The following is a 12,827-nucleotide window of genomic DNA, read 5'->3' as shown; positions in this document are numbered from 1 at the left end:
ATTAAATTTTAAAATAAGATAATAGTGACAATGAACATTATATGACATTTAAATTAGTTTTGACAATTTATCCTTCAGTCCGCCTGTGCATTTCTGACCCTCACTGGGCTGAATCTAAATAAATAAAAAAAAAACTTTTTTTTTTTTTTTTTTTTTTTTTTTTTTTTTTAAATACTACTCAGCAATATATTTATTAAAGTTTTTTTTTTTTTAAATTTCAAACATTGGAATAAAAAAATCAATTGACATTAACTACAGCAAAGTTTAAAAGTCTTTTGTCTTATCTCTTTGGTTTGTAAACCATATACTAAAGGATTTAGCCCTGGTGGTACAATATGGAACATTACACTAGCCAGTTTCCTATTTTCAGAGTATTCAGGAGAACGATGGAAAAAAACCATGATGGCACAAGAAACAAACATGATTATATAAACAGCTATGTGTGTGGCACATGTTTTTATGGCTTTTCTGTTGAGTGCTTTGTTTTTGCTAGTTATGCATACTGCAATAATTTTTCCATATGTAATGAATACAGACCCAAGTGAGATAATAAAGACAACCACAGTAGAAATTAATCCATACACATTATTAATAGCCACACTGTCCTCACAGGACAGTTTAAACAGTGAGGCATTATCACAGAAAGGGCTTTCAATTTTATATTTGCAGCGAGACAGGCGTACAGTGAGTCCTATTAGAATTGTCACTGTAATTACTGACACCCCCCAGGCTAATGCTGAAAGTTTAACCACCATTTTATTGGTCATTATAGCTGAGTATCGCAGTGGATTACATATAGCCACATATCTGTCAAAGGCCATGATCATCAGTACATTGTGGCTTGCTGCTGCAAATACATGTACAAAATATGCTTGAACAACACAGTCCACAAATGTCATGTAGCGCTCTGAGGTTTCCCTTAAAATGTCCTGTAGTAATCGTGGCATAATAACAGTTGTCCCTAGTATATCGTTCAGTGGCAAGTTACAGAACAGAAAATGCATAGGTTGATGCAGATTCTTTTCAGTTGAGATCACAATTACAAGTCCAATGTTACATCCCATTGTAAAGATATAAGCCAAGAGAAGCAGGAGGAAGACAGGATAGGAGGACTGATGTGTAATTTTTAGTCCCTCCACAAGGAGTATATTGTTTGTGAATGTCTGGTTGTCCATTAGTTGCTCTACACAAAACCTGCAAAACAATAACAAAAAAGTAACAGCAGTCCTGTCACAGTTTGTTTTATATGTAAACCAGTTATGATACATATTTTATAGATAACAAGCTTTGTTTACTGTCTGATCAGTTTTTACAGTCACAGTTTTTGCACTAATAGCCTTGTTTTTTGAAACCACAAAATCATTACAAACTGTATTAGCACCACAAGTGTTTTATTTTATTTTATTTTTTGGTCCTCCCCCAACCATCTTAAGATTCTGAAATAACATTAAAGTTATGTAATGGCTGGTATTTGTATGTCTAACAAAAGAGTTCACACTTACACCGGAGGTTAGAAGCAATCACCAAGACTGATGTATTCTTCCACTGATGACAAGTTGTCAAGAAACCTTTACCTAGCCTTGCTTTTTATACTGTACAAGTTTTTTTTTTTTTTTTTTTCTGTCATCACCCAAGAGGGAAAAGTGATAGTACTTGGTGGCTTACAACCAGTGATAACTGTGGTGGTTATCTGCTTTAATTTCCTGTAGGGGTCATGTGACTCTTTGTTATGGTTGTCATTATAGCTCAATGCAAGGCTGGTAATCCTGCTCCTGGAGATCTTCCTTTTAATATCACTATTCTTAATTTTTTCCATTAATACGCCACCAGTTTTGCTGTCACCATAGACTTCATACATGTAAAGTTATCCTTTTTGACAGCTTCACTTTATTAGGTAGTAAAGTGCATATTGCTCAGTACTTAATAACATTCAGTTACATGTATATATATATATATATATATATATATATATATATATATATATTTTTACAATATTTTTCTGTCACATTTGCCACTTATGGAACATAACTAGTCTCAAACAACATCTCACTAGCCCAGCTACATATACACATTCCTTTGTGTATGATTTTATTTATGGTTTATGTATTTTTTTTCTGTAATACAATGGCACATGGTCAGATAGTCCTTTGTTTTGTTATCATTTATTGAGATTTAATGAGTCCAATATGGTATATGTTGCTAGAGATTAAAAAAATAAATAAAAATAAATAGGAAACCATCAGAAGTGATCGATTAATTATGACGTTAATGCATGTTAATTGTGTTTTGACAATTCTTTTTTTTTTTTTTTTTTAAATCCAGCATATAAGTGTAACATGTGCATCTACAAATGAAGGGTGCCAGACAAAAATCCCAAAGGAGTTGGTTTAAATGATCACAAGGACGAAGAACAAACACATACATAACTTAACACAATGATACTTTAAGAACCGACAAACTAGAACTAAACAGACCAGGTTTATAAACACAAAGGAAGTAATCAGAAGAACAGAAACAGGTGGGGAGTAAATCAATTAACTAAACAAGAAAAGGAACATGACCAAATAAGGAAAACTCAACAAACAGGAGAATAGAAGTCCATGATTATGACATTACTCCCCCCTCCTGGAAGGCTCGTCCCTGCCTCCGAGGCCGCAGCTCCGAAGCCCCCCCCCCCCAATAAAAATAATTCGGAAAACTTGCGGGGCTGGAGTCAGGGCCTGGAGCTGACACAGGGGCGAGCTCTGGGGGTGGAGATAACACTGGAGCTAACTGGGGTTCAGGGGCCCTCCCTGGGCCTGATGGGGGATCAGGAGCCCTCCCTGGGCTCGACGGGGAATCAGGAGCCTTCTCTAGGCTTAACTGGGGTTCATGAGCCCTTCCTGGGCTTAACTGGGGATCGGGAGCCTTTCCTGGACTCAACTGGGAATCAGGAACCCTCCTTGGGCTTAACTGGGGATCGGGAGCCCACCATGGGCTTAACTGGGGGTGCTCTGGAGATTAATAAGGGATGGACGGAACCAATGGAGACATAGGAGATTCAAGGCTGGGCGGAACCAGCGGAGACACAGGAGATTCAAGGCTGGGTGGAACCAGCGGAGACACAGAAAGTGGGAAGTGCTCTTGAGGGAAATCTGGGTAGAGGATGGGTGTGGAGAAATATGGAGGTAATGCCATATCCATGATACTAAAGCTGGGGGCTGGTGATGGAAAGTGTTCTGGAGGAGAGGGTGGTTTAATATATATATATATATATATATATATATATGGCTTGCCATATGACTCGGCACCGGCTGCCGCATTGGTGAGCTGAGGGAGATAGTGGAGTTCAGGAGGCTACTGGGCTGGTTGGGTTTGGGCAGGCGGGAGGAGCTGTTGGAGCGGTATGCAGAGGTTCCAGGCTCGGGGTGAGCAGGCGCAACACGGCTCGTTCCTGAGGGGACTGGATGAGGAAATTTTGGCTGATCATGAACTTCTTCCACTTCAAAGTCCAAATTGTTCAACCAGAGGACCAGATTAATAAGCTCGATCAAGGGGAAAATAACCACCAGGAAGAGTGCAACGGATTGTGTCCTCATCTAGCCCCAGCAAGAAACAAGCGCCCAGGAACGAGTCGTGATAACTCACCCGGTTTGCGAGCTCGAGGACATCCTCTACATATTGTTCCAACCTCCAACCGCTCTGCCTCAAACACCTCAGTTCTTCTTCAGCCTTCATTTTTTTCTTTTCGGTTTAGGTCAGTTCTTCTGTAACACGAGCATGTCTACAAATGAAGGGTGCCAGACGAAAATCCAAAAGGAGTTGGTTTTAATGATCACAAGGGCGAAGAACAAACACAGACTTGACTTGACTTGACTTGACTTGACTTGACTTGACTTGACACAATGATACTTTAAGAACCGACAAACTAGAACACAACAGACCGTGTTTATAAACACAAAGGAAGTAATCAGACGAACAGAAACAGGTGGGGAGTAAATCAATTAACTAAACAAGAAAAGGAACATGACCAAATAAGGAAAACTCAAGAAACATGAGAATAGAAGTCCATGATTGTGACAATAAGAAGGGTAGCAAAGAATAATTCATATTTTAAACTGGGATGTTCTGAAACTTGCAATAGATTTTTGTTGTAGAGTAACCTCTTAAATGTAAGAATGTTAAATGTTATAAACAAAGTGCATTTTTCGCCAACCAGACATGTCTCTTTTATAAACCTTGTCACACACCATATTCTGATTTGTATGTGATGAAGTAAACAATGTTTTTCATTTACACATTTACATTAAATGTACAACTCTCATGATTAATGGTCGAAAAGATACATCTTAGCTATAATAAGTAAAAATTCAACCCAGGACAGAGAGCTACAACCAGACTCAATCTTGAGATCTTTGACCTCTTCCTCACAGGAATAAACCACTCTCAGAATAGCTCAGAGACTGTTTCTACATATCTTAATTGCATAAGATCATTTTTAAAATGATGCTAAGAGGACTTCTAGCCAAACATCCTTCCACTGCATAACTCAATATCATGTCTGTAACCCACACATACTATATGACTTTAATATATTAATAACTCATTGTTTATATCCTTTTGAATAACTATTGAATAGTTTATAGCTTCATATGTGTGTTTTTTTATCCATATCTCAAATGCACATAACAATCAATAAAATTTAAAACATATCAATAACACAATAAAAAAATCATTAATATATTATACTCTGCAAGAGCGAGAAATGCGACTAATAAGATAACATGTTGATTTTGTATGGCAAGGAGAAACATAGTAACACCTAAGCTAAAACAATGTCTACTTGGTCAGGACACTATTATTGATTTGTCCAACATCGGGTTTAAAACTCATGACACAAACAATTCTTAAGCTTCTGGACATTCTTTTCTTTTTGCTAACATTTTCATACTTTTCAGATCCATGCCCTATGCAATGCAAACAAAAGTAGTTGAGAAGTTAAACCGTCTACAAAAGGAGCATATCATCTGACCCGCAAAGTACTTGGAGTGTGCTTGCACCAGTAGTTCTGATCCTGAAGGCTGATGTTTCCATAAGGCTCTTTGGCGAATATAAGTTGACGGTTAATCAAGTAGCATCCTTAGATCAGTACCCAATACTCTGTTTGGAAGATCTGAACAGTACACTGTCTGGATGTAAAAAGTTCTCTAAATTCGACCTGATTGACATCTACCAGCAGGTGGTGGTTGATAAGGAGTCTCAGAAGTATGTGAAAATAAACTCAGATCTGTCGAGCTCTGTTAACCTACCAGAGGTTACCTTTCAGAATGGTATCAGCTCCTGCTATTTTTCAAAGAATAATGAAAGGTTTGGTGCAGGGAATTCCCAAGGTAGCAATTTATTTGCATGATATCTTGATCACAGGTATGGATATGGCAGACCACTTAGAAAACCTGGCAGCAGTGTTGCAAAGGCTCAAAAGAGAGAAGTTTTTGTTCTTGCAGGTCGATACTGAGTATCTTGCTCATAAAGTAAACTCTCAAGGTCTCCAACACATAGAAAGGAAAGTGAGGTCCATAGTTGAGGCCTCTTTCTAATCTGTGCACAAAGTTTTGTTGTTATTATGTGTGTCTACAAATAAATGTAGACCCTTTACAGATTCGATTGATGTATTGCTCTTATCTGTATGATCAAAACTGAAAGTGTAATTTAAGTTCTTTTCGGGGTTATCAGGAGAAGATGCCTCAACATGCATATATGCGTGAATCGACTCCAAAGGGTTAAAGGGCAAAAGCAGATCATGTTACAGATTGTGTGTTCCTCCCTGTCCAAGCAACATCATGAGCGGGGATACACACAGTCTGTGCGTGGTCTGCTTGGGAGGGAAGCACGCTGAGTTCTCCGCGGTTCTGGCCCCACTTCCGTAAGGCAGAGCAGCAGCTGCACTCATGGGGTTCGCAGATGGATCTGGTGGAGGGAATGGAGATGGGCGAGTCCCTATCTTCTTCCTGACACACCAGATCCTCTCGCTTAATGGAAGTCTGTTCTTTGGTTTCTACCCCCCGGAGAGCGGGCTCGATGCTCCACCTATCTTTCTCCTAGGAGGTTGATGTGGAGAGCTTCGAGGATTCGCCTCCTCAGTCACTCCAATATGAGGAGTTGTTGGAAGTGGTTACTCGCGCGGTAAATAAATTAAACCCCATTCTGGCCGGGTTGAGTATGGTTCTCTGACCAGATTTCTCTTCTCGATGGCTCTCCATGGGAGATTCCCTTCAGGAGGGATCTCCTCTGACAGGCAGAGGATACGATTCTCCACCCCCACCCGGAGCTGTGGAAGTTATCATTCCCATAGTGTTTCGACGCAGCTCGAGTTGACGCAGCTCCTGCCTATGATGTCTTGCCCTTCCATTGAACTGATTTCACATGTGATTCAGAGCACGGTCATGCTGGGGGTGTTCCCATATCGTTTTGACACAGCGTCTAATTCCCTTCGGGGAACCATAGTCACACACGTAATCTGGAGATGTTTTACAAACGCTAGAAATGTGGCTTTCAAAGGAAAGATTGCTCTCAAATAGCACAACTAGGTTCCTAACTGATGAGGAAGAATTGACAGAGCAGCCATCGAGTCTTAGACAGTGTTCTAGGTTATTACACGCAAAGGTATTAGGTCCGATAAATAACACCTCTGTTTTTTCAGAATTTAGCAGTAAGAAATTACTCGTCATCCACTTTTTTATATCGACTATGCATTCCGTTAGTTTTTCAAATTGGTATGTTTCGCCGGGCCGCAAAGAAATATAGAGCTGAATGTCATCAGCATAACAGTGAAAGCTAACACCGTGTTTCCTGATGATATCTCCCAGGGTTAACATGTAAAGCGTGAAAAGTAATGGCCCTAGTACTGAGCCTTGAGGTACTCCATACTGCACTTATGATCGATATGATACCTCTCCATTCACTGCTACGAATTGATGGTGGTCAGATAATTATGATTTGAACCATGCTAATGCACTTTCACTAATGCCAACAGAGTTTTCTAGTCTATTCAAAAGAATGTTGTGGTCAATAGTCTCGAAAGCAGCTCTAAGATTCAGTAGCACTTAATAGAGAGATACAACCACGATCACATGTTAAAAACATGTCTTTTGTAACTCTAATGAGAGCAGTCTCAGTACTAAGATACTGTCTATATCCTGAATGGAAATCCTAACAGATACCGTTTTTCTCTAAGAAGGAATATAATTGTGAGGATACTACCTTTTCTAGTATCTTGGTCATAAAAGGGAGATTTGAGATCGGTCTGTAATTAACTAGTTGTTTGGGGTCAAGTTGTGATTTTTGAATGAGAGGCTTAAAAACAGCTAGTTTGAAGGTTTTGGGGACGTGTCCTAATGACAATAACAAATTAATAATATTAACAAATAAACAAAATAAACAAATAAATTTATCAATTTTATCTCTAATAGTATCAATCTTTGATGTAAAGTAGTTCATAAAGTCATTACTGCTATGCTATTGGGAAATGTCAACACCTGTTGATGCTTTCATTTTCATTAATTAAGCCACTGTATTGAATAAATACCTGGGGTAATGTATGTTTTCTTCTAAAAGAGACTAAAAGTAATCAGGTCTAGCAGTTTTTAATGTTTTTCTGTAGGATAGGGTATTTTCCCGCCAAGGAATACGAAATACCTCTAGTTTTAGACAATGTTATTCTTGTTTCCTATTTGCCGTGCTGCTGGTTTGTGATTGTAGCTCCGTGTAGCTTTGTTTTTCTGTAGAATCTCTATCTTACTTTCACTGTCTGTTGTTTAAAGTGACAAAATATAACTTAATTCCCACCATATTTCTGATATCATATATCAATCTAATCTGATTAATTTGATAGTTCGCTTTTATTCTAATTTTGCGAGTGCAGCCCACCTGCGGCGCATTAGCATTCGTTAGCCGGTTAGCTTGTCATTAGCGTTTCCATTCGTGCCTATTGCTGTTTTCTTTTCTCCTCTTTCTCGCAAGTTCATCAAACAACTGTGGTAAGAATCATTTTTCAATCACGGTGAGTAATGGCTTCTTCTCCTGCTATTAATGTTTGCAATGCTTGTCACATGTATAGTTTATCTCTCTCTGTCGGCTACAAGGGATTCACATGTGATGAATGCAGGGAAATAGTTAGGCTGACAGAGATTTCAGAATTAGAGACACACATGTAAACTTTAATTGAAGACAGTAAGAATGTGAGGGCTCTAGATACGGCTTTGGATGTGACTAGCTCAGGGAGTCCTGTACATTGTTCGATTCCGGTAACAGGTCCTCTACAGCAGGGCAACTGGGTGACTGTGAGGCGACATAGTCATGATAAAAACATCAAACAGGTTCTCCCCACTCAGTGGCGCACCCACTGAAAAACCTGATCAAAGTGCTCTAGTTATTGGTGATTCTATTGTACGGAACATGAAAATAGAGACATCAGCCACCATAGTCAAATGTTTACCGGGAGCCAGAGCGCCTGACATCTTGACAAATTTAAAAGTGCCAGCTAATGCTAAATGTAAATAATGTTATTCACGCCAGCGCTAATGATGTTCGACTTCTCCAGTCGGAGATCACTAAAAAAACAAACAAAAAAAATAAAATAACATAAAGAGGTGTGTGAACTTGCAAGCACAATGTCAGACACAAGCTGTGTCCCAAAGTTAAGTGCACGGACTCCGAAGTGCGCATTTGAAGTGCGAATGCGTCACAGTGGCGCGACGAAGGGTGTCCCAAACTGAAGTGTGTGGACTCCGAAGTGCGGATGTGAAGTGCGATTGCGTCACATCGTCACGACGTAAGCTGTCCCAAAGTCAGAATGCGCACTTCGAAGATCGCATTTGAAGTGCGAATGCGTCACCGCGGCGCGACGAAGACTGATGAGTTTCGAAAGTGACTTCAAATGCGCCCTTCATTTTCCATGAAAATGAAGTGTACATCTTATGGACCCTTCGCACCCTTCAATATCCCAGAATCACTTGCGCGCATATGACGAAGGTGTTTATATTCAGAGGCAGGTGAGAGTTCTGTGGAGGACTTCACATTGAAATGTAAGTATTGTGTTTTCATTTACTCAAATAGCGAAAGTGTTTAAAGCCAGGGGCTTTTTTTTAACATAAAGCCCACAAACAATAAGACAGCCACTATATAAGGCAATGGTCTTTCCCTTTGTTGTGTTTCTGTAGTGCAGTCATGCAGGAGATGTCTACAAACGTTTTAACCAAACTTAAGCACTTCAGTATTTTGTATGCATGTCCTGCTGTGTCATATTTTCTAATGTTAAGATCGCAAATCTGTCTTTTTCATAAGTGTTTCCATTTTCTTTTGTTTTAATACTATTCTGGAGAAAGTGAGCATGTGTTTTTGTTGTCAAGCCAAGAGAAAACAGTGGGGAAAAAATGAGTACATTACATTTTCCAATATATTTTTTAAATGTCATATTGTCAATGAAACAACCTAATTTCTGTAGTTTATTTTTGTGACGCAAGTTAAAAATGAAATGCATAAATTGTATACATTATTCATTTTTAGTGTGTAATTTATTAGTAAATAAGCCTGAGTACTTTCTGTACATTTTGTATTTTTGTTTTGCATATTCACATGTGTAAATAAAAGAAAAGTGCTTATGTACATTGTTAATTTTTTTTAATGTAGCTTATAATTTTTTTTCACAAAACATTATTTTATATGTTTATTTGTTTGTCCTGTAAATACTTTTTTACACATTAAAACAAATTGTTCTATACATAACATAATAAAGTACTTTTTACAACCATTTACAACATATCTTAGGTTTAACATCAGAAAAACGACATCAGTTTGAGCCCGGCCCTGCCTCCATGTGTTCTGGGGTCTTCAGGAGGTCAATCTCTTGGTGAATGGCCAGCACCTCCTCAGAGACTCGGAGGACAATGCGGTGACAGTGGAACGAGGGACATGTTAAACACTCTGGAGACCACTAGCAGACAGAAGAGAAACACCAGGGTCTGGATCGTGGTACACCATCACTGTTGCCGTTTACTTCCCAGTAGATCCAGCAGCACAGTCAGGGTCTCCCTGCTCAGAACAAACCATTAAACACCTGTCCAGCGCTGCCACATTCAGCTTTATCCTGCAGTACAGGGGTCTGCTCCAGAGTCAGCTTCAGAGCAGATCTACTGGAGGGGCATTGGATCATCGGCGGGGGGGCACTGTCGTTTGATAAATATTTTTTGACCCAATGGCAACATCGTAGTAGCATGGAAATCCAGACCTAAATCTGAAAGATCTATATAGAATGACAATGAACGATTTAGACTTGGGTTTTTATCTAAAAGAGGAACAGAAGACAGCGCTGTAATTTGCTGTTTTGCCGACCGGATACGGCAAGAGTCAGTTAGCTCCAATGATCTATATAGAATGACATTCTACCCTAGAATGTTAGCTCCAATGATCTATCTATAGAATTGTGACGAGTGGGGCGGGGCCAAGAGCCGTGGGAACGGAGCGAGGCCGGTGGAGTGATTGGGAAATGAGCGACACCTGCTCCACTCACCGGTCTCGATTCCCACGGAGGAGATTGGGAGGATACAAAAAGAGGAGCGACGACAGTGAAGGACGAGAGAGGACCAGGCCTGGGCTTTATTTTGTGTTTGGTTTTTGTTTGTGCGAGGCAGTCGCCCGTGAGGGGCTGTCGCGCTGTTTTATCTTTATTTGGTTATTAAAGTTTTATTTAAATGTTCGCCGGTTCCCGCCTCCTTCTTCCCATGACTATGGAGTTTTTTATTATTACAAGATTGTCATTATATAATTTTTTTTATTTTTTATTTTTAACTGTCTTGATTACTAATTCACAACAGATGACGATTGTTAGTTAAAACGTTCCGATTCCATATAAGGTTAGTATAGCCTAGTTCAGCACTTTGCGAATGGACAGCGACTCAAGTAGCACGTAGTAGCCTATTCTCGTGTTCGAGTTCAGTAGCCTACATTTTTGGGAAACGCGCGAGGAATTGCGGCTAATGTTTATAACCTTGCACGTAGAGAGCGCTTTTAAGAGCTAAGATAGGCTAGGCTACATCGTTATCGGGAAACCCCGGCCCAGAACAGATAGCCTAAACAACAGAACAGGACAGAAAATAATAATATAAATATAATATAGGCTAAATAAAAAAACATAATAAAATAGGCCTACAATAAATAGCAATATATTTTTTATACTTAAATAATTAACAAATTACGACGACAAAAATAAAACACTGAGTCAGTTTGAAGCTTTGAAAAACCTGCAAAAAAAAAATGTCCCCATCAGACAAAGTTTTTTCGTATAGATGTTTCTGAAAACTTAAGGCTTTTTTCTTCAGAAAACGAATTGGACATCATCACACAAATGTCTGCGTATTAAATCTTTTGGCGGTTGTCCGGAGCTAGCATTTGCAGAAGAAGCGCCAGCTCGGCTCTCATAGACCGTGGTACTGGTGGTCGTGGCCGTATCTAAGTCTACTGATTGACGAGGCTGCGGAGGTCTAAACCATTTTCGTAAATCCATTTTTTTTTTTTTTTTTTTTTTAAGATATTTTTTAAATTAGCTGCTAACAACTGTCTATAATATAGATGGACAAACTGTTCTTCAACTTGAAATGGATTTTGCGCGCATGCTGCAAATCAAATGTAACAAGTTTACTCGGCGAAGCCTAGTAACGTGCCATGAACAACCAAAATTATGCATTTTCCCCATTCTTTTTATTTTAATTAATTTAAGTTACAGTTTGAACATTTAATATTAAAATAATAACTAAAAGGGATATTTTTTTTGGCCAAATCAAAGTCACATATAATTACCATAATAAACACACAACTAACACAAACCACCAAAAAACCCCAAAACAGCGCCGGCGCTGGTCTGCTCTGATTTAGGGAAAGAAGGAAAAGAGAAATTGTTTAGAGCTATGACAACGTAATTAGTAGAAGAAATATTGACATACTTTAGTAAACTACTTTTAGTAACTACCAATACTATATTGGGGAAAAACTACTACTCATATTTACAACTTTAGCTGAAGGGATAGTTCACCAAAAAATATAAATTACAAACCTGGAGCAACTGAAGGGTGAGTAAATGATTACACAATTTTCATTTTTGGCTGAACTATCCTTTAGACAAAAGTATTATCTTGCATACTCTAATATACTTCAGGTATTGAGAGTAAAAGTAAAGGTATGTGCAGTATTGTCTTGAAAAAAAGAATTTGTCAGGATGGTTTTACATTAATAATACTGCTGCACTTCTGTGTATGTTGCAGTTTACTTCTAAATATGTTAAAGGTTATTAAATTTAAAGTTGCTGGACATTAATCTGTACTATGCTCTATTTTTTAAATACAGTTTTATTTTTATGGTTAACTGCCTAAAAAAATACGGGTTGCAAACCTGTCTACATATGGTCAAGACAATAAACTACATAAAATTGCACCTTTGTAAGATATCAGTCAGCATTTGAACTGCTATGTGTGTATTTTGATTGTTTTTCATAAAGTAAACTCAAGCCAGTACATGCATTTAAAGTTGTAATCCGACAAAGATCGCAGCAAACCAGTGTAGTTTAACTGGCCTCGGTCTTGGCTAAGTCTGAGGTTCATCACCGTCTCCTCCATTATGAGTAAATCATAAAAACAAAAACGAGCAGTTCTGGCTCCACCTATCCTGGCAGGACTGTCCTCTCATCAGCGCTCTTCTCGCACCGTTGCTATGCGTCAGAGCGCTAATCGGAAACACCTGGTGACGGGATTAGGAAATCCTGCGAAGGCGGAGCATCTCACGCACTTCGGAGCACCCTT

The 12,827-nt window shown here is 38.9% G+C and overlaps 1 protein-coding gene across 1 annotated transcript; it reads right to left on the bottom strand.

Moving 5' to 3' along the window:
- Positions 1-248: 248 nt before the first annotated feature.
- LOC109061019 (olfactory receptor 4E1-like) lies at positions 249-1,387 on the bottom strand. Its single transcript, XM_042748364.1, has one exon. The coding sequence runs from the start codon at positions 1,266-1,268 to the stop codon at positions 249-251; it is 1,020 nt and encodes a 339-aa protein (XP_042604298.1). The 5' UTR covers positions 1,269-1,387.
- Positions 1,388-12,827: the final 11,440 nt, after the last annotated feature.

The sequence above is a fragment of the Cyprinus carpio genome, chromosome B21 (assembly GCF_018340385.1).
Source record: "Cyprinus carpio isolate SPL01 chromosome B21, ASM1834038v1, whole genome shotgun sequence".
In the NCBI taxonomy this organism is placed as follows: domain Eukaryota; kingdom Metazoa; phylum Chordata; class Actinopteri; order Cypriniformes; family Cyprinidae; genus Cyprinus; species Cyprinus carpio.
Note: the sequence above shows the minus strand (reverse complement) of the source record. Positions and strands in the feature narration are given on the sequence as shown.